The sequence below is a fragment of the Stylophora pistillata genome, chromosome 8, assembly GCF_964205215.1.
Source record: "Stylophora pistillata chromosome 8, jaStyPist1.2, whole genome shotgun sequence".
In the NCBI taxonomy this organism is placed as follows: Eukaryota; Metazoa; Cnidaria; class Anthozoa; order Scleractinia; family Pocilloporidae; genus Stylophora; species Stylophora pistillata.
In genome coordinates, this window is record NC_142526.1 from 22813670 (window position 1) to 22836013 (window position 22344).

At 37.2% G+C, this 22344-nt stretch overlaps 3 protein-coding genes across 8 annotated transcripts; 1 reads left to right on the plus strand and 2 right to left on the minus strand.

Annotated features, from left to right (window-relative positions):
- Positions 1-237: 237 nt before the first annotated feature.
- LOC111325285 (uncharacterized) lies at positions 238-8936 on the minus strand. Of its 5 annotated transcripts, none has more exons than XM_088730649.1 (8): positions 8797-8936; positions 6558-6688; positions 5670-5827; positions 5083-5200; positions 4722-4837; positions 4362-4458; positions 2774-2933; positions 238-2082 (listed from the first exon to the last, which is right to left on the minus strand). In XM_088730649.1, exons 3-8 carry the CDS (start codon positions 5819-5821, stop codon positions 1742-1744), a joined length of 984 nt encoding a protein of 327 aa, XP_088586775.1. In that variant the 5' UTR covers positions 5822-5827; positions 6558-6688; positions 8797-8936; the 3' UTR covers positions 238-1741. The 5 variants fall into 5 exon arrangements, with proteins under 5 accessions (XP_088586775.1, XP_088586773.1, XP_088586774.1 ...); XM_088730647.1 differs by lacking the exon at positions 8797-8936 and adding an exon at positions 7302-7480; XM_088730648.1 differs by lacking the exon at positions 8797-8936 and adding an exon at positions 6843-7138.
- Positions 8937-8997: 61 nt separating this feature from the next.
- On the plus strand, positions 8998-13267 carry LOC111325243 (uncharacterized). Of its 2 annotated transcripts, none has more exons than XM_022929013.2 (7): positions 8998-9135; positions 9809-9969; positions 10323-10443; positions 10898-11013; positions 11516-11612; positions 12116-12245; positions 12799-13267. In XM_022929013.2, exons 2-7 carry the CDS (start codon positions 9815-9817, stop codon positions 12948-12950), a joined length of 771 nt encoding a protein of 256 aa, XP_022784748.2. In that variant the 5' UTR covers positions 8998-9135; positions 9809-9814; the 3' UTR covers positions 12951-13267. The 2 variants fall into 2 exon arrangements, with proteins under 2 accessions (XP_022784748.2, XP_022784749.2); XM_022929014.2 differs by lacking the exon at positions 8998-9135 and adding an exon at positions 9572-9618.
- Positions 12948-21934, minus strand: LOC111325242 (uncharacterized). The gene is made up of 7 exons (XM_088730656.1): positions 21914-21934; positions 19502-19696; positions 18335-18440; positions 16098-16216; positions 15522-15624; positions 14662-14719; positions 12948-14238 (listed from the first exon to the last, which is right to left on the minus strand). The coding sequence occupies exons 2-7, from the start codon at positions 19681-19683 to the stop codon at positions 13976-13978; spliced, it is 831 nt and encodes a 276-aa protein (XP_088586782.1). The 5' UTR covers positions 19684-19696; positions 21914-21934; the 3' UTR covers positions 12948-13975.
- Positions 21935-22344: the final 410 nt, after the last annotated feature.

A 22344-nucleotide genomic window follows, 5' to 3' on the forward strand; every position in this document is an offset into this window, starting at 1 on the left:
GGCGGTGGCTAACGGTGGATATTTACCGCGCCGCCTTGCTGCTCAGTAAATATCCACACTAGCCATCATCACCTCGGTGCAAAGTTGTTAATTATTTTATCAGATATCACCGAAAAAGGAATATACAGTGGTGCACAAGGTAATACTGGGGACAATTTTATTGATAGTTGTTGTATCATTACATGCACCCTTTAAAAATGTTAAAGTTCCTTTTCAAGCAATGAATGGCAAGGTTCATGTGTTTAAAACTTTTATTGAAAACTGGATCTTTGGATAATGCAATTCAAGAGTTTTCATTGGCTTAGCTAACATGGGTTATAAGCCATTTAAGTATAATTTCAGAGCTGAGCAAAGAGTTCCAGCAATCTGATTGGTCGAGCGGTTCCTTATATGACACTATATAAACCGCTCCACGCGGTTTATATAAAATGTTAAAATAAAATGTTAATAAATGTTACTAAAATGTTATGATTTTAGAAATTTCTCTGTTGTTCAGCCCTGAAATTATACTAAAACAATTATTCGCTTCAGGTTCGGTGGATATTGTCGAATAATCCCCTCGACTTCGTCTCGGGGATTATTCGACGATATTCACCTCACCTTTGGCGAATAATTGTTAAATAACATAGCGCGCGCGCTAGTCCTATCTAATTCCTATTGCGTCACCATGAACAAAATCTTCATGTACGCACGGCCGTGCTCAATAAAATGACGTGTGCAGTTTTAAATTAACTGCAAAATTTCCGTCGTGTAAGTTCCCTAGGTCAAAGTTTCGGAAAGCGATATCAGTAAATGGAAGACCAACCAAACTTTTCTTTGGCTTTCGGCAATAACTGCTCTGTACACGGCAATGTGAACATCGTTTCAAAAATGCAAATCCCACTACTTCTGGTCTTTGACTTTTACTAACCAAGCTTGTTTAACTTGTGTAACTTGTGTAACTTGTTTAACTTGTATACTTTGACTTTGTTTGGTTACACTTTCATCGAGGAGTTTGACTTTGTTTAAAAAAATTCACTCACTTTCGAAGAAACGACTTTTGCATTTACAATTTTAGAAATTAGATGAAGCGTTCCGTTCAACTGTCGCTGAAGTGATTGTGGCGTGTTTATAGCCAGCCAATGAGCGCCTTTGTACTGCATTGTGAGAACTTTGTAATAGTAAAAAAATAAAACGTCTTTCAGAGCCCAAATTGTTGTCGTATGTTATAAAAGAATCGTTTCATGCTTTTAGCTATGCGTATATCGAGTTATGGATGCACTTGGGAAGTTTGGAGAGCACTCAAGAAGCTAGAGTTGCTCGAGGCGCAGCCTCGAGCAACTCTTACGTTTCTCTCGTGTTCTCCAAACTCCCCGCGTGCATCTATAACTCTACATACGCATGCTAAGCGTGAAACAATTCTTAATTATACCATGCTCTACAAATATAGTAACTGTAAGCATCAGCGCAAAATTTTAATTAAAACGAAGCTAAAAATTGGTAAAGTCGGTAAAATTTATCTATAATATCTTTTAGGGCGTTTAATATTAAAATAAATCCAATCTCGCCTTTCGATATGAAATGATTTTAGCCAACTGGGCCCCACCTACGGTCCGTGTTGCATATCTATCATCTCATATCAAACACGCACTCGTGAAATAATTGTTCAATATGATACCGAGCGCAAGTTCTTTTGAGGGAGGAACTTTGATATGCGAATTACCAAGATCAAGATGACGACCCAACACCTGATTTGATGTTTTTACAAGACTCGTGATAAAACGTTATCTTTTCCAACAGTTTGAGTCTTTTCTCCAATGTCTTCCTCTTGAAGGGGCTTGGCCAGTTTGTCTTCATGTTCAACGGCCCTATCTTTTGGTTTGTTTTTGAAAAGGTAAGTTTTCTCTGTATCTCCAAATTCGTTGCTATGTACCTCTTTGCCTGGCTCCTGGTACCCTCCACAACAGCGCCAGCATCTGCACCTCAGGGCCTCCTTAACAGCACCAATATGCCTCCACAAGCAACAAATCATGATGACTAAAAGTACTGCAAGACTCGGTATTAGGATGCACAGTTTCCAATTAAACGACCTTGAATCTGAAACTTAATTAAGGTTTTTATTCAATTCAGATTGAAATTTCGAAGGCATAGAACTTTTCCTCAAATTTATGGTATGAGCACATGTGCAACTGAGTTTTTAAATGCAATAGAGCGAACTCAATCAACAAAAGTTTTTCGATTCCGGTGAAAATACGTGTTTTCCCCACAAAATTCCAGTAGTGGCTTTGAGGTGGTGACGTGTCTGCGATTGAGTAAAAGCAAAGCTAAAAGACATCCCAAGTTTACAGTTTAGACTTATTTTCGTTGCATTAAGCAAAAGATCGATGAGTTACTGACAAATAAAAATGATCGATGGTGTACAATGTAACTGACAATGAATATATTCTCCCTACCACTAAAAGCACTCCAGGTCTGACTGAATTGACGGTATATCATTTAAATGGTGACTACAGCTTATATTCGTCAGGTGTTACAAGGAAATAATGTGGTCTTTCTCGTGAAGATTTGCGAGCGCCAACATATATACCAAAATTTTTATCTGGAATTTTTATTTTCTGGATTTGCGGACAATTACACAATCCGTTCATAGAGTCAATGTCCAAACAAAACCCTTCTTCCCATTCTCTCCCCTAACCTCCTCGCCATCCTTTCCCCCAACAATGTAGTCAGTTGTTTGATAAGAGACATTTTAAAAAACTGTTCGTGCACCAACTCCAAAAATCTTAGTAATTACCTTTAGGACTAGGTATTGTCGAATTTGAAGTTGTCGTTGGGATTACAGTCATTGGGCTTGGAACAACACTAGTAGGTGTAATAGGCTCAGGTGTTGTTGGCTCAGGCACAGGTGGCCAACATTGATCTGGACAAGCACACCTGGTTTTTATGGTGAATATCTGTGGAGCGGGACAACATGAAACCACTGATAAAGATAATGGTTAGGGCGACTTTTTAACCGAAATTCTGAATCGTTTTTATGTTTACAAGAACGACTTTTAATGAACAAGTTGAATATGACTGCTGATGATCAGTTCACAAAGCTATTTCTCAATTACAAGTTAGAAAATGGTTCACAAAGTACTTATTTAATTACAAGAAGTAAATTAATATATTATTGTACCAAATGAAGCTTATCGTATTCACGTAGTTGTGGACCTGGTTGATTATAAGATTAGCTTTTACAAACATTCTCCATTTCTTCCTAAACCACTTTATATTATTAGATTTAAAAGAAATATACTTTTTAGTTTTCTATTAAGTTAAAAAGAAACTCTTTTAATTGGCTTAAACATGTTTTTGTTTCTGTGCACCGGCAACTCCACAAGGACGTATTACCTAAGATAAGTATATTATTTAGCACATCCATCTCCTCCTTTAAGATACCTAAAATCATCTCAGGATATTCTGGCGAGCTAGAGGCTTTCGCAACTACAAAAGTTTATTTAATATTTAGTCATAGACTTCATTCCAAAACTGATTGAAAAAGAACACTTAAAGAGAAAATAAGATATCGTTCCTGTAGTCTGATGACAGAAGGGGAAGTTGGGGTTAGAAAAATATTTTGCAAATTTATTAATATGTATATAATATAGAGTTTAACACTTCGTGCTGAAAGGAATTGGAAGGTATTATCGCACTGTGCTCTCAGTTATACATTACAGAGCATCTTAGTGGGATAAAGGTACATTGTCAAATAGGCAAGAATAAAAAAGACGCCGTCAACCATCAAAAGTGCAGGAAAATCCCTTCTATATTCTGATTTGTGAGAGTTCTAGGAGGCAGTGCAGCAGAAGTTAGCGGTGAAGCCGCGCAAGGAAATTGGAAGGAGAGTATTTCCCCAGTCACTGAATCATTTCTTATTTTCATGTTGCAGCACATTCATGTTCATCCATTACTATAAAATCACCATCGTGATTAGTTGCAATGGAGTGGACACTCTCTTTCTAGCTGTCAAATTTCTGGTTTTCATATTTTCGAGACATAGTAAAATTGTTTAGTAAAATTACATATCACTTCAAAACACATAAATCACCATATCTGTGAGATTTAAGATTCTAATTTGTTCGTAAATTCTATCATAGAATTTGAAACCAGTTCTAGCTAGATGCAGTTTCTCTTTTAGTTTTCAGATTTCCTAGAGATTAATAGTCAACCAGAACCGTCTAAAAACTCAAAATATTCCCTCCCTTCCCAAACCCTCAACCCCTCCCTCCCCCCCCCTATAAAAGCTAAGAATGGAGGGAGTCACATTCCTTTCCACAGTATGAATAAACAGAAACGGAAGCAAAAATCACCAGAAACCAACAATGAGAAGTCTTACTAACATAGTTATCTTCATCCTTGGGTTCGAAGCTTGGGAATTGAGCAGTCTCTTCACAGATAAGCTGTACTGTTGAATATTTGGGGTCGATAGTTTTATCTCTGCAATGATATGCGTCAATGTTAATTTTGTTTTTTCTACTAAACTGGTTAAAACAAATTTAAGTCAGATATTTTGAACGCTTGAAGAAGAGTCTTCGATCACAAGCTACCTGGTTCAATAAAAAAAAACCCTTTAGAGGGCTGGTATGTCGGGCTGAGGATATAGCAACCCTTAGCTTTGAAATAATTGAATTGAAAATGGCGCCTAAAAGACAATTTAAACATAAGAGAGGGCTTCCATTTGATTGAAAAAAAATACCTACTTTGTTTTATAAACCAGCTCAATCTGTCCTTCTTTGTTTAGTGCACATGTGACCCCAGTTTGCACACCAACTTGATGGTATTCCCGCGGTTTTTCGACTTTAGCATATTGACATATCTAATTGAAATTCATCAATAACAATTAGCTTCCTGTCGTTTCAAATTGGAATTTCTATAAAAGGTGCTAAAATGTAAAAGAAAATAAACACATTTACCCAGAAAAAAAAATTTTCCAAACATACCTTGGTAATGCTGACTTGCCAGAATTATCGGAAACAGGAAGCAATAAACATAACAAAACAAAAGCAATGACAACATAACAATGTAAAAGTTAAGAAATGAGAGTTTGTCTGATGAACTTACTCCGATATCATGACATAATGTTTTAGGATCTGGATCATCTCGGTCAAATGTCATAGAAGTACAAGGGTTGTAAGCATACAACCAGTCCTTGTACTTCTTTCCAGGAACATAAGGAAAGCTATCGTCCAGAAAAAAAAAACTATTAGAACATAAGCACAAGAGTGTTATTCGGGAGGGAGGCTTATACTTCAAAAACCCTACTCTCATTCGGAGGCATACCAGACTGTTTTCAACTTTCTGCATCATCTCTTTTATTGAAAAAGACGGGGACGTCACATGATTATTAAGAACCCCTCGTGATTCCTCCTCCCTTCCCCCCTTCCCCCCCCCTTCCCCCCTTTTGAAAATAATATTGGACAGAGCAACTACTCAACTGAACGGACGGATCACCGTGCAAATAAATGAATTTTCTGTGATCAGCTTGAGAACTATTCATGATCATGAACGCCATTCTCCATGATTATGACCGATATTATTCAATATTATCCCTGGTAAGGAGGATGAACATCCCGTTACAAACATCGTTTCATCTTCACTTCGAAAAAAAAAACACACGATCGAAAGCACTGCAAAAAAACTTGACATACCGTGGTTTTTTTATTCCTTTGAAGGGCCACAGGCTGTAAAAGCTACCATTAGATGTCTGACACGTGCAGTTGTTGATTGTTTGAATGTTCTGGGCGATGCATCCGTTCATCCACCACAAAAAAACCAATCGTAATAGGTATTTGTTCTGCATCTTAGCCTAAAGAAGGAAGAGAATCTATCAAGACATCATGCATAACACTGTGTGAATAACCTGAAATTCGTAAATGAATCTGAAGTCAGGTAGATTTATACTTGAGATAGTATGTCGCTGAAGGAACGGAGTTACATATTTTAAAAGCCCAGCTCTTAGGAATTCGAAGTTGTAGGGCCTTGCCAATTCAGGGCCTCACGTTCTTAACAATGTACCTTTTCTCTGTCATTGTTCTTTTAGACTCTTGAACCGTCCCTATATATTGCACTCGTAATAGCTCGGAAAAATTTTTTGAAGGTTTTCTCTGAACACAACAGATATTTGAAAATGACTTGTCTAGTGCTTAAAATGACTTGTTTAGTGTTTAGTGATAATTTAAAGAACGTTAGACTGTGAACATCCTCGGCACGATAAATAGCTAATGTTTGGTTTCCATGGATAAAATCTACACAAATTGATCAATATCACGGCCTTGGTTTTTCTTGGAATCTCCATGATACACTTACCAGACCTGAAATATCATCCTTTAGCGCTGTAATTGCTATTTTATATGAGTTTTTTTTATCTTATACTCTTGCCGAACAAATTTACACAGAGATTGAATTCTGTTGACAAAAGAAAATTCAAACAGGCCATAAATCAGTTCAGTGCTTCCGTTTAGCGTCAGAGAATGCACGGTTCACTCTACAAACATTAAATGTTATTCAACAATGCTGAATGATAGAATCGCACAAACCTTGAGTGTTTTTGTATGTCTTTATCGTGTAGAAATAGATCTCTACCACTTTGTCGCGGACAAAAGCTTTTCCAAAGAGAACAATTCTGACTCTTGTTTTGGCTGGCCCCTTATCCGAGACGGAAACATCACTGTATAGCCAGATACAAGGTTTTTAGTGGAATAGTCATCACATGATCAACTTCCGCTCTACCCAGAGTTTATGGCTTATTAGACATCACAAGACCGGAATTAGAATACTCAGTTAAGTTAACCAACACTAATCTTAAGAATGCTCAAGTTTACCTCAACAAATCAATCTTCAGATCGGTATCAAGAAGCGGTAAATCGAATGTTAGTAAGGTTACTGTATTGGAGACTTAGTGGACTGTGACCTTATTTAGTAAATGATTACTGGAAACGCTGCAGACTATAATGATTCTAATTAAGGTAGGCAACAATGTATCACGATATAAAACGCAGAAGTGGGTTTAGCGAAATCACCCTTCTAAACCGAGAATCGTGAATCATTTTGAAGCATTGACGATAAAATGGCGATTAGGGTAATTTTATCAAGAACGCAGAACAATTAATGCTAGTTTTATGAAGGCAAACATGTTGAGGCACATAAGATAAAAACAGTGTAAAAACAATGTAATTATAGACGACTCTTGAGTCCAGTGACACCAAGCTTCTGTTTACATTTTTGACCCGTAAAAGTACGTTTATCAAGGGAAACTTTTCAATGATAGAAAAAGAGCTTACCAAATTATTTGACTTTCTCCTCGTTGCCCCGTCAAATCATCTGGCGAACAAGTAGTGGCTATTGCTGATGTATTCTTCGCAAACAATCACTTTTGGCATTTTGCTTACGAAAAAAATTCATTATTTGATCTCTGAGAAATAACCCTATTAAATGATCGTCACATTCTGATATCATTCCGAGAAATGATCTGTCGGCTGATGGGTCGTCATGTGAAAAACATCATCCGGAATTTCCGAGAAAAAAAATATTGATCTCGTTTACAGTGACATCGAGTGTGACACCGTTTGGGAGAGGGCTTTATTCTCGTGTTCCTGACGGATGAATCTAACTCATTGGTTGTCTGGTAGCAATTAAATGCGCTGGATATCTAATCTTTTTTATTTAAAACCCGCAAAAGTCGATACACGGATCTTTAAAATTCTACTTAAGACCCTCGCAATCTGTACTTCCATTTCAAGTTTGGTGGTTGAATCAGTAAAAATAAACATGTGTAATAGTTCTAAAATACTCAACTTGCACGATGAATAAACCAAAACTTTTCTCGAATAGTAAATGTAGATCGGAAAGGTAACTATTTGCAGAACATGTGTTTGTCATTCTACTTAAGCGATGGAGTCTGTTCGACGAGAAGTTTCACAATCGTCCGGTTATTGCGCAAGTATGGAACAAATTGACATCTAGGCTAATTCTGAGAATTGAAACTTCGAAAATTCTGAAAACGAAACTTCCCATGGAGTAAAGGGGATAAGGGGATAGCTCCCAATGTGTGGTTAATATTTATTTAAGGTAGAGTATTAATTTGTAATAGTTCGGAGCTTTTTACAATTGAACTATTAAACTAATTGAAAATATTGCATTTGTTTAGTCTTCTGCAATGGTTTCGGCTGGAAAAGCGTGGCGGCCTAACGGTCATAGCGCCCTAGACATTCTACATGTGTGTAAACGGGTGGAGGCGAATTTAAAACAAGGAGTAACCATGTGATGGACTAGCATCCCAACCAGGGGGAAGGGAGAGCAGAAATATTTCGTCGCTTAGGCTGTATGGGCCACTGGCCTGACGCAGACCTTTTTTAATTCTAATACGTACATCTCCATGAACAGTGCCAATAAGTGTTTTTTTTGGGGGGGGGGACCCTCAGAGAAAAATTTCGTATTAAATTATTTAATTAGGCTGTGAACTTATCATTAGTTTTAATCATCAATATTCTTATTTATTTATTTATTAGTTTACTTCTATTTTTTTTAAAATTTATTATTTTTCAGTCATTCCGGGAATTCCGGGTATTCCGAGTATTCCGGTTCCGGTTCCGAATTCAGGCATTCGATGTTTTCCAAACTACCGTGCTTACCAAAGGGCCTTTTATCAAATATATTGAATTACACTTAAGAGCGCGTGACGAGCCACCTAGTGTGACTTTAAAGGTTATTAACCAAATCAAACAATGAACAGAAGGATAATTCTATAAAAGACCGTTATTAGCAAACGTCACTAACCTTCCTCGTTGCGCTCTCAAATCATCTTGTGATCAAGAGGTGGCCATTGTCGATATATTCTTCGCAAGCAATCACTTTTGACATTTGACACAATCATTCTTCAGTGGAGTGATAACCCTTTTAAATATAATGATGGTTACATTCTGATATCATTTCCAGAACTGATCTGTTGACTGATGGGTCGTCATGTGAGAAACAAAATCCGGAATTTCAGAGAATAAATAATGACCTCATTTACAGTGACACTGAGCGTGACATCGTTTGGGAGCAGGCTTTTAGGAAATTTCCGGAAATTTCAAAATTCAGTGACGAGTTTGGAAAGCCAAGATTCACTTCAAAGTAAGATATTAATACTTAAGAACTTGCCTAGAAGCCTTTCCTTCGAGTGGGATCTCTGCGGCGGGAATATATCTTTTATTTTGTCTCGTGTTCCTGACAGATGAATCTAACTTACTAGTTCTCTAGTTGTATTTAACTGCTCTGGATTGATAAAATTTGCACTAAACAGCGCGCAAAAGTCGCTACACAGATCGTTTAAAATTCTAGGTAAGGCCTTCGCAGTCTCATACATCCATTTCAAGTTTGTTAGTTGAACCGGCAGAAAGATACAAGTTTAGGCACATCTTCGATTTCCTGTTGGGAATTTTTGATTCTCTGTGCAATAGTTTTAAAATACTCAACTTTGCACGATGAAGAAACCAAAACGTTTGTTGAATATACATCGGAAAGGTTACGATTTGCGAAACATGTGTTTGCCACTCTACATGTACGCGATGGAGTCGGTTCGACGAGAAGTTTCGCAATCGTTCAGTTACTGCGCAAGTATGAACAATTTGACATCTAGGCTAATTCTGAGAATTTTGCTGATAATCACGAGACTGCAAACGTAAACTGAAGTTGAAAGATTTCTTTTCACAATGACTGCTTTTCAATTCCAATGTACCGTCCTTTCTAAATTGAATCGGCTTTGATACAGTCTGTTTAACTTAACTCCTCGATTAATCTCCTCCAGGCTGAAATGAATATCAAACAGTTTTTAGGACTCATTCTATTATGGTGTATCAATGACTGTACTGGCCAGGGTATTACTATAGTCAACAACTGTACCTGTAAGACATTCGATGGAGGAATTTACAGCTTGATGCCGCTGCGTAGAACAGACGGGAAACCAAGGTACACAAGGTTCTACGATCGAAAGTTCACGGTTGGAATGTTCATATTGGTCACCGAAATGAGTTTCTTAGGCTGACGCTTCGCGCGTTAGCCCTTCGTCATTCGCTCTGACGAAGAACCAAAACTCAAATGTCAGCTTTAGAAACTCTTTACGATGGCCTATCTACATTATCGACTCATTTGATTAAACCAAAATATCTTAAGTTTTTTAGCTGATGATATCCTGTTAAAATCAAGTAGATACTGGACCTCAGTTTTGCCCATGTATTTCGGGAGACAGCTCATGCTTACTGAGTTCAGCAACACCATGATAGTGTGATCCAGTTGGTTTCTTTTCAATGTTATTAAAATAGATTTTTGATTCCTGGCAAGAAATATCCTGGTTGGCGATACACGTACAATCCTTGTACACCTGTAGATGTGGGAGAACATGATCCTGATGCCGATCCTCACAAAATATGTCGAGATGTTGCTGTGAGTTTATCCCATGAGTTTATCCCATGAGTTTTGGATGATTTCTCCTCTAGACGCTTTTGCCACTGCTTTTATCGCAATTTTGCTTTTGTTTATTTTTTTTCTGTTTTTCCATTTTATTTTGCTGATATTTTTATTATTTTCACGGTTTCTGTTGTTGCTTCCTCTAAATGCAGTTTTCTAGTGTTCTAAGTGTAGTTCTTCCTGCCTCTTCTTTTGCATATCTTCCTTTTTAACTACCTGTTGTTGCCTTATGAATACAGTATTTTCATTTAACGTTACTTAATACAATTATATAGCAACTTCATACTTTGAATAATTGCTCATTCCATTATGACATAGTCATTTTGGGAAAGTCTTTTGATGATTTGATGATTTTAATTATTGAAAAAGAACTATATTTTTATGCTTATGATTGATTCTTGGAAATAAAGTGTCCTTTCGACCACTTCAGATTTGCAAATACGCCGAGATTGAGAAACCACGTGAGTACTTTGAGGTTGGTTTGCAGAAAGACATCATGTGTCAGATAAATCAAGAGGGACAGATAGAGCTGGTGTATAAGACTAAGTAAGCTGTGTTTCGATATCTTACCATGAAATTAATTCTGTTAAGCTTGTTTTTTGACTAAAGGTCAAAGACTTTCTGATATCACAAATCATAGTAATTCACATCTTGACCCGGAATCCATGTGAATACCGTACATCGACAATAATTATATTTACAGTTTCCGATGCGCAAACTGTTGCCAGGCAACCCTCCTCTGCATTTCGGGGAGAGAATAAATAACATGTAACCCTTGAGAAACCTGACGTGTGCCAGAAAAGAAAATCAGTGGACATTTTCGACCAACCAAAGTTGTGCGTGCGCGAAAAAATGATCATGACATTTTCCTGTCAATTCATGTGGATGTGACATGTCTCATTAAAACAGCTTTACCAGGGTTGGTTACATTTATATGGATAAATTTGATCAAACTGCCTTCCTAAACATATGGTGAATAGGCAAAAAATATCATGTCTCTTATAGCTAGGTCAAATTTTAGAATTTTTTTAAATCCTTTGCTTTCCAGCGATCCCAGCATAGATAATCCACATTCTAGAGTGGTGTTCCTTTGCGATGAGTCAGCTTCAGAGCCAGATTTTGAGATCGTGGATGAAGACAACTATGTTAGTATATCTCCTCATAACACCTCTCCTTTCCTACTTAAACTTCAGTACTTTACACGCGTACTTTATTGTACGTGTATTTGCAGCCCTATAGAATGTGGATTTAAGGGTGTACATGCATTACTTCTAAGATGTGATAAGATCAGTTGCTTCTTCATCTTTTGAACGCAGTTGGACAATTATACTTCACGACCAAATACACTCATAGCTTTTATTTAGGAATGTTTAGTTTTAAACTTTTAGGACTCTAAATGAGTAATCTTATCAGAACTGGGTCTCCTCGAGCTGGTTAAAAGGATTTTAATTTACGATAGCAGGGATTGCGGATTGGATAAAAGGCTTGGAAATTGGAACTCCACAAAACTTAATACTTTCAATACCACCCCATCCCATCCTAGATACCCCAAACATTCAGATTATTTTTGTGCTATTTATGTTTTTGCATTACTAGATAATAGTGGAAATCAATTCATTAACTTTAATCTTTATATTTATGCAATCAGATTTTTTCCATTAAACACTACTGTGCCTGTCGAAACCGCTGCCCAGCCCTCTATGGATCCGCACCAGATTCTTCTCCAGGCTTAGTGGAAGCAGAAGTTCAGTTGAAGACTTCCACAGACGCTAAAAACGGTAATCCATTGTTATCTGTTTGGTTAGTGGGTAAATCTGCCTTTAAATAGGGGAAATGAGAAGGATGCACAGATCATGACTTGACAAAACATATTGGTATTCTTCTACTAAAAAGGGTCTGAAAAGGCTATCACGAAGGTCACTACAAGAGTAGGGTTAACAAACGCCACACCATGTTATCTCCGCATTCCATCGAACGCAGTCCTCATTAATACCGTTTAGATGGAATACGATGACCCATAAGAAATAAAGCCGCTGTTGAAATGAGCTTTTGAACCGCTTTTGAATTTTTTTCATTTCTTTATTTATTTTATTTGATCTTACCTATTTGTCTATATTTTATTTTCTCCGCAAACCATGATTGCTTCTTGGTCATCAAATGATGCGATTGGTATAAATTCTTTTGCTGTCAACTTTTTGAAGCATTTGATTTGTGGGCAACTGTTTTGTGAGGTGTATCCTTTTTACACTGGTTTTGCTACCTCTGTATTCCGCTTTCTTCCAAAATTTATAATTATTACGAACATTAATCCACATCTGCTTTTTCACTCAGGGATAGGAACCACTTTATCAGTGTTAGGGGTTGCGATTGGAGCCATTGCTGCTGCCGTCATCGGAGTAGCTCTGTGGCGAAAATTTCGAGACCATAGAGAAAGTCAAGAAGCACAACACCTTGTGGATTATGATGAAATTTCACTCAAATGAAGTTAAAGAGTCATGATTAATTCATGTCTCCCATTTATTTCCTGAACGAATGTTTCCCTCAGGTGGGATCATTTTTTATTAAGTTGCTCAGGCTGTAGTAATTTCGCAAATTAAGAATGTGAGTTTTAGAACTAAGTTTGCGCTATTTTGCAATATAATCAGGGCAATCTGATGTAAATTTTATAAGTACTATTTCTTGATCTCCTTGCCAGGTCCATTTACATTTTTTGAATGAAGGAAGTTGTCCACTTAAGCCTTTTTCAGGAGATTTTTTTCCAAGGCTAATGATAAAAATTAAATAGCTTGATCAACACATATTCATTTTACTAACTATTGTTATTAATAATTATACTATTATTATTATTATAAGATAACATGAGTTAGAACTCGAAACTCCAGCGGCTGCGGCAGTTATCAATGATAGGTCTTTTGAAAGCCTTAGAGAATTTCCACACTTAATCCTAATTCATAGCCATTTCTGGATAGCCACTTGCTGTAATGGTTCAGCCGTGCTAAGGTGGAGGGTGGAGGGGTATTATCTGAGGTGATAGTTTTTCCATTGTCCTATTCACAATGACAGTACACAAATACACGTTTTCAGGCGAAATTGAGTTATAATTATGTCTTTTCCAGTGATGAGCTGTTTATGTTTGTGAATTTAATCGCATATCCCCTCCGATTTAACATTCTTTGAGGCAAAAGTGCTCAGTTTTAAGAAAAGGAGCCACCTTAAAGTGCATTAATTCCTTTAAATCTTTTAAAGGTGGAATCCATCTAATTAAGGGCCTTGGTATTTTGCCATAACAGAACCCTTAGCTTAGACCTCCTAGTGATATCATCTTGATGAAGGATGATGGATAGACCTTTCTACCGGTCACGTGGTTTGAAATGGGTAGAATTCAAAACGGCTGCTCAAGCATATGACCACGTGACCAATGTACAACCTATGAGCTTCAAGCTTAAAAGGTCTATCGAGGCAGGAATTAAAAGAGATACTTGGAATCCAATATCTACAGTAATTAATCTCATGCGAAGGTTGCTTGATTCTTGTTCCTTATATTTGGAATAGGCACAGGCCTGGACCTGCTTTCCAAGTTTGGTTCTCCGAATGTATTGTATATCATTGTTCCATTATCTCGCAATGTTCCTCTCTCATCGTCATCGTCTCCTTCGTTGTTGCCGTTGTTGTTGTTGTTGGTGTTGTATTTTCCCCGCACTAAACAACCCGCGAAGACCAGAAATAAACAACCAAAAACAACTGAAACCGCGACATAACCGGCTGGGTTTCCTACCAATTGACATAAGAGAGCAAAGTTAACTTCCTATGAGGCATTTTTCAAAAAAGTCAAAAATTATTTAAAACAGAAGGCATCATTTCATTCTTTTCATCATAATTAGTGGTACTTTTTTCAAAGGGAAAATTGTCCTAAGCCGCGTAGTCAACTATAACTGGAGAAAAATACTACCCAAAACTGGAGAAAACATATCAACAAAAAAGTTGGTTTCCAAGAAAATTAGTGATATAAAAGATGAGAAACGCAATATGATTATCACAGTAACTTGAAAATCATTAAATTTAACCGGCTGATAAACGCTTAAGATTAAAGAATATGAGTCGTGTCGATAGTCTGCGCAGCTAGTGGTTTTGCGTCTGTCTTAGAGACCTTAAAGCTCAAGCTACGAAGCCGTGTAAAAATTTTTTTGGACTTACCCCCTCCAGGAATATCAGGAGGAATCCCACATGCGTGCTTGTGATACAGCTCAAATCTCTGAAGAATTGAGAGAAGGCATGAAGAAGCTCTCCATTCGAGCATTTAATATCTGATTAAACTATTCACCTTCTAATGGTTTCTATTGTCTTATCCAGATCTTTTACTGTATCTATTTCCTTTAAGTAAATTCACAGAGGCTCGTCACAGTTGTCGATGTTTTTTTCGATCGGTCCTGTGATTTCAATGGCGTCATTAGTTTCCAAACTGTTTATGAAAACAAGTGACTTTCCTCATTCGACAAAAGGTACGGGGGAGCGAATCGAATTGCCATATCAGTGGTCCCGCGAGGAAAGATACTACTATTCCCCCCGTTGGGAAAGTTGAGTTTAAAACCCCTGTTTAAAACTTACAGCCGAAGTGGTGAAAATTTGATTGCTCGACTCTACACCCTCCCGAAATCCTTTCTGTTTGTTCCCAAAAGCCTATCTAAGATTCTTGTGCTGCCTTTTATCGATTGAAATTGGGTACTTTTGGCTTGCCTCCAACAGTAGAGCCTACGACAAAATAGTCCCTGACAGAACCAAACTAAATATGGTATCAATATACAACCGCGTACCTATCAATGAGTAAAAACGATGGATTGCTAATATTCTCTCGCTAATAGTTATTTGTAGACTATTAACTGACGGTTTCCTTTGAGTAAAGTATAAGATAAATTTTGAATATTATCAACTGTCACTGGGTCATTTTTTATTCTACAGTCGAAGGCACAACCGCGAAATGATTTGTTTCTTCCTTTGGCAAGGCCTCTTTTGGTCAACTTGAGCTCTTCTCGAAAATTTGTCGAAAAATAATTTACCCAGTTTGAGTCTTCGTTGGTTACCAGGAACTTCGCATCATTCTGGTGCACTTTGTCTTTGTCACACTTCAAAATGACAGTTGATGACCGATTCCTGTATTCTCTGAAATAAATACTATAATTACTCACTAAAAGATCTACAAGTTCCATTGGGAAGGGTTGGCATAAAAGCAAAGAATAGCCAAAAACTGTCTACATGTTCGTTAGCAGGAACAGTCAAACACCGATTCACAAGCTGATGTTTAGCCACGTTCAGACAAACGGATTTAGCCCGGCTCACTGAGTTTATAATTGTTATCTTAAAACACAATAGGCTACCATTAAATTCACGATGTAAAACTTTGAATAAGCACTGCGTAACCAGTCATAAAGATAAATATTCATTAACATGTGCACCATTATTAACGATGCTCTCGAATGTTTCTTTCACTCATCCACAACTATCGCGCTGTTTCAGCTATTTCGCTCCGTTTCACTGGGTAAGGATATTGTTTCACCTTAAAAGGGGTCCTTTGGTATCAAAGATAAAGCTGATAAACAAAATCGGAAAAACAGTAATAGGAAAAAAAACACTACCCATCTGATATTGTGTACTTTAGATGAACGTCATCATGTCTTATTGTGCATCTTGGATTCCCATTTCCAATCGATCGAAATTCATCGCTCTTATTTCCAGCCGTGGGCCACCTACAAATCTTAACGATAGTAACACCATTGGCACATTAATATTTAACAGCCATAAAATAAATAAAGCTTGATAATAGAAGAGGATACACAATAAAAATTGATCAGCGAACAAAAACCGTAAAAATCGCTTTAAAGTGGTTGGGATACCCGCGGGATAGTTTAGGGAGAATAGGGAAAAATTGTTAGTGTCGAAGTAATATTCATAGCATTTAGTTATCTTACGTCATGTACTTGATCATTTTGCCCGTACAATTTTTGCAAAACAAAATCAGACCTAGAGTGCGCATAACACTCTGATAGAACTATTCAGCCCAAAACTATTCAAAGGCAAAAAACATGAAAACTAATGCAGATCAAACGATAGTCATAAAACAATTTCCTTTAAAAATATCGTCATGACGTCGTCCAAGTTACAACAGAGCGGGCTGCAGCCATGAACAACTGCTTCGTTCTGAGCGGAATTCGTCAGTGCAGCTCTATTTGTATAAATAACCCTGACGGAACAGGTGACCTGGTTTGGGGTTTAAAACAGATTGTGCAGGTTTAACCGTACATTTTCATCTACTAACCCATAGTTACAACCGTTATGGGTAAAGTTGGATTAGGCACGGCAAGCTGCTACTACCTCAGAAAATAGTTTCTCTTCGCCTAACTTGCGTAAAAACCATTTTAAAAACGAGGCACCGCTATGTTGGAGGAGTGAATTTAGTTACAATGGCAGCCAGGCAGAAAAATATGCGTTAAGGACAAAGACTAGCAGAATCCTCTATTTATGTAGAGTTAGGAAATTACAAAGACTACTCTTTCATTCCTACAAGCCTGTCTCGTAATTATTCACTCATCAGGGGATTTTATTGACAAGAATATTCGTAACCATCGTTTATGTGCGACACAAATTTAGGAAATTACAATTGAAGACTATGCCGATTCGCTGGAAAGTAACACTAAGAGGAGATGCATTGAGAAGATATCTTTTATTGGCATCGATGTGCTCTATTATAAATCAGTTGGTGCTTTGATGCATGATGTCGACCAAGATCTTGTACCTTTAAATCTGAAGAACCTATTCACCAGGGTAGCTTCGATTCACTCATAACAACAGAGCAAAAATTTTAAGGTAAATTTCATGTTATTCATTCACGGACAAAACCACAGAACCAATCCTTCTTAAGGCTTGGAGCTAGAATCTGGAACAAAATCTCCGAGTCTTTGAAATCAAAACCAAAGTAATCATTAAAAAACCCTTTAGACTGAATTGTTGCAATTATTTTTTGGTTCGTGAGGAGATTTATGCTGATGTATATAATCTTGCTGATAAATTAATCCTTAATTAGAAGCTTAACATTTTTATTAAAAAATAATATCTATTCGCCTTCCTTTCTTAATATTGTTCTTATTTAATTCCTTTCTTTTGTATGTGATGATCTTGTTCTCTCTTTATGTATCAATTTTCTAGCAGATATGCATATGTATATGTTTTTCCATATTTCTTAATTTATGTTGTAGAGATCTTATATGTGACTCTACACCGCCTAGGTTAGCTATGTTCTTTACGGAGTACAGTTACCTCCCTTTCATCGGTGAACTTTCATTAGCTATTAATAATAGTAATAATAACAGCAAAATATGTAGTTTAACTGCTTGAAAAAATTTAGATTTAGATTTATTAAATTTGCTCCTATTTCATTTCATTTCATTCGCAGCAGAAATACACCCCATGCCCAGAATGTCTTCCTCTTTTTGAAGCGTGTGATCTCCTATCGTACCTCGAGCTCGAGACCAGCTTCTACACGAAGGATCAGTTTAAAAAGTTTAGGAGTGTTCTGGCGTATAATCCACCTGCTATCCGGGTTTATCACAAGTGTTCTTATACAATTTATTTGAGAATCATACGTTGTTCTTGCCAAAGTGAGGAATTCTCAAAGAATGAGTGACCCTCATGTGTACCTATGGACCATCACAACAAAAGGACCTGGCACTTGTTAACGTCTCTTTATGATGTTCATCGTTCGCCAAACCCATACTCTCGTACATTAATTGAAAACTTAAGTTCGTAGTGGAAGGGGACAGGAAGGGCCGTGAAAGGGGTTGTGAAATTGTTTTAAATACTCCTATTGCAAACGTACCGCTGCCATATTTTTCTTGTTACATTCGCCTCCTCTCCAGTGCCATTGGCAGGGATTGTAGCCGAAATACCATGTTCCATTGTATTTTGATCCTTTCCTGCGGAACCTGCGGAGGAATTATTTGGAAGGATACCATGGCATTCCGTTGCGGACAAAATATCCACATGGTAAAATATGAAGTCAGAAAACAAAAAGTGATCTAAAAAGCAAACTATCAATCGAAATGTATAGATCATTAATTCGGAAAGTTCAAACGATTGATTTAAAATAAAATATTTATCAAAACGACTAGTGCTACAGCGATACTTCGGGGGGAAAGAAGAGTCGAAATGTCGAAAAAATATTCGAAGTTGAGAAAAAGGAGGAGATTGCTAACCAGTTGTGACACCAGTTCGTTGATCCATGCAATAAAAAGTCTTAATTCTTTCTTCCCCCGATCGTGACAGTAAAGCTCAAAGCGTTTTGTTTTTTTTTTTTTTTTTTTCATAGTTATCTAGGCGCCGAAGGGAAAAAAATCAGGAATTTTCAAAAAGTTATATTTCAAATTTCCGTCACTACAGTAAAAGACTAGAAAGAGAGCGTGTAAGCTCTTTAATGTTTGGTTGCCAACCAACTGTCATTTTTATTCTTACCTCAACCCCATATGCATGATTCAACGAGCTTGTGTCACAACTGATCAGCGTTCGCCCTCTTTTTCTCGACATAGGATTTTTTTCTCTGTTCGACACTTTAATTTTCTTTTTTCCGCCGAAGTATCACTGTAGCGCGCGTCGTTTTGATAAATGTTGTTTGAATCAATTATTTGACTTTTCGAGAAACGGATTTTTTATTTCGACTAACTCTGATTACACTTTCCTTTACTGACTTCTTGTTCTACATGTATCATCTGGATATTTTTCACGCCACGGAACGCCATAAGATACGTTATAATGACGAATGGGCTCTCGAAACAACCCTTTCTTAGTGAAAACAGGTTGAATGTAGAACTCTCCACGACCGTAACTTGTTATTAGAGTAATGAGAAGAAAATGCATTTCTGCATTTCAGTTGAAAGATTACAAACATGATGAAAGTTGTCTTCTTAATTACTGAAATAATAATTGAAAGGAACAAGCATGTTTTCCACTATGCATCAAATTACCCCTGTCACGACTATTCTTTCCTTACCACTTGTTCAGCAATGTAAGATTATATGTGTAATTGTTTTCATCGCGCCAAACACAGGGCTCGTGTTGGAGATGGCATTTATATATCACTTGTGCCTCTCGCCGTGCTGTGACATTAGGATGATGACTCTCAAAAGAAGTATGCAGGAAAACCGTCCACCATAAAAACTTTATGCAGCTCATCCTTTTGCAACGACTAAAAATTGAACAAATAAATTAAAAAATAAGCCAGGTCAAACGATGAATGATTTTTTTTTTCTTATCTGAGCATTACAAAATGAAGTATTGGTATGTCCAGTAAAATCTTAACCATCTCCTAGAAGCAATTTGCCTTTGGATATTATATTGTACAACTGTTTATAAAGGTGACAGTGCACAGAGGAGAGCAGTGAAATAACGCAATCAGTTAATAGCATAAAAAGTATTTCGGTTTCTTCTTGTTTGACATTCCTCAAAACAACAATGCCCTTTCTATGCACTTTCGAAACGTCATTCGGAATAATCTCCGTCGCTTATTTTCATCCAACGCTTGTTATCTAAAACCTCTGATATATAAAACAAAGATCAACACTTTAAATATAAAACAGATCATCACTTTAGCCGTGATTTTAGAGCATTTGGTTTCTTTCCATTTAAGATTACTAGAAGAGAAGTGTACCCTTTATTGGGCGTAAATCGCTGGTTCTTGAAAGAGTCAAACGATCTGAAGGTTCCCACATCGATTCATATCAACCACATGGAGAGACTTATTTCGGAACAGAAAGAAACGAAAATGCTAGAGCACGTCAAGTTTCAGGTGACACTATGTCACGCTGTAACGCTAAACACGTCCGTAACAATTATTAAATAGACCTCAAAAAGAAATTTCGGGAAAATCCCTTGAAATATGATGCGCTCCAGCCTGGAGAGATTCGAGTTTTGAAGGTAAAGAGACTGAGTTGGAATAAACTCTTCTCATTTTTCGAAATCAAATATATTGTCCTGACACCTAAGATAAGTATCATGCATTATCGAGTTTGACTAATGGTCGTGGGTCGTGGGTCGTGGGTGTGGGTGTGGGTGTGGGTAAAAGTCGTGGGTGTGGTTAATACTTAATAATAAAAATAACCATTTAAAATATTAAATATAATAATACATAAATTTTATACAACCCTGTCATTCATTAATTTAACTGTTCTTTCTTCTAGTTATTTTATTTTGTTTATTCAATTTACCCTACTTTACGTCTATTTTTATCTGTTATCTCACTATCAATGAAATTAGTTTCAGTTTCGCGACGGGAAGAGAGATGAATCTTGTAATTACATTAAATTAGTTTCACAACACGATAATTCCGGATCTGTCACCAGCGCGATCGACGACGAGCGTCCATTGGTCGGCTACTCTGGGATTTGATTTTTCCCTTTTTCTGCTTTTTAGGGTAGTTGTCAAGGGAAATCCACAGGACATTCTTTTGTTCTTTAGCGGTTTTCAAGCCCCAGACGATAAAACTTTCCCGAGGTAATTTACTTAGGGAAAAATCGGTCACACTTGCAAATTTGAGTTTCTATAGAGAATCTGTCAACAAGTCAAGTTTTCCTAGGACAAAACCCTGTAGTGTGACCACAGCTAATATCGCGTTTACGATCCTCCACTGTCGAGTTACCAGTCTGGCAGAGGTTATGTGTGTGCCTTTTGAGTCAGTAGACTTGTGCACAATCAGTTTTCCTTTGTGAATACAGTGTGTAATTATCAGATTTATCTATCATTCTTTTGTCATTGATGTTGTCAGACGAGATCTCGGAATTTCTGTTCCTTGGCCCCTGACTTTAGCCGAAAATATAGAATTCACGAGCGCTGTCGCAATTTTAACGTTATAGTACTTCTACTATATGAAATCATTTTTAGTACAATCGTACAAAGCAACTCAGGTGTCTCGTTAACACAGACCTCGAAAACGCAGAACGCAGACCGCAGACCGCAGACCACAGCTCGAAAAACGTGTACACAGTGTGTAATTACAAGATTTATCTCTCTTCCCTTTGTTATCAAACGAGATCTCGGAATGCGTCGCGAAACTGAAACTAATTTCATTGACAATGAGATAACAGATGAAAATAGACGTAAAGTAGGGTAAATTGAATAAACAAAATAAAATAACTAGAAGAAAGAACAGTTAAATTAAAGAATGACAGGGTTGTATAAAATCTATGTATTATTAAATTTAATATTTCAAATGGTTATTTCTATAATTAAGTATTAACCACACCCACGACTTTTACCCACACCCACACCCACACCCACGACCCACGACTTGTACCCACGACCCACGACCCACGACCATTAGTCAAACTCTTATCGTACTTTCGCTTTTCCTCTAGATGCGCAATTACTTTTCTGACTTACAAGAGTTGTTGCTTGGCGGTGATCGTACCTGTTAAGTGTGAAATTATGCTTACAGTGGTACCTTAAGTCATTTTCAATTTTGATTGTCGACGTGGAGTCTGTAAAGTGAAGCCGATCGATCGGTCAGTAATACGTTGTTTACTGCAGTAGGTTAGCAATGATTTAACGGGAAGAACACTGGCCGGTGCCGTTTGTTTTACCTGATTCAGATGAAAGCCTCTATCTGCATTTCAACCTTTCTTTACATCACTCTGTTCCATCTGCTTATTTTAGCAAATGATGTCAACAAATAATTCAACCGCGTCCGGCGCGGACACGAAACTAGAGTAACAAAGCTAGGGTAACAGTTCAAAGTACTAACAGCATAAAACCCTTTGTTTAACTTCCAATCAAACTGAAGAACGTAATTCTATAAAAATAAAATCGATTCGGCTCAGCTGAAACAAGAACTCAAAAACT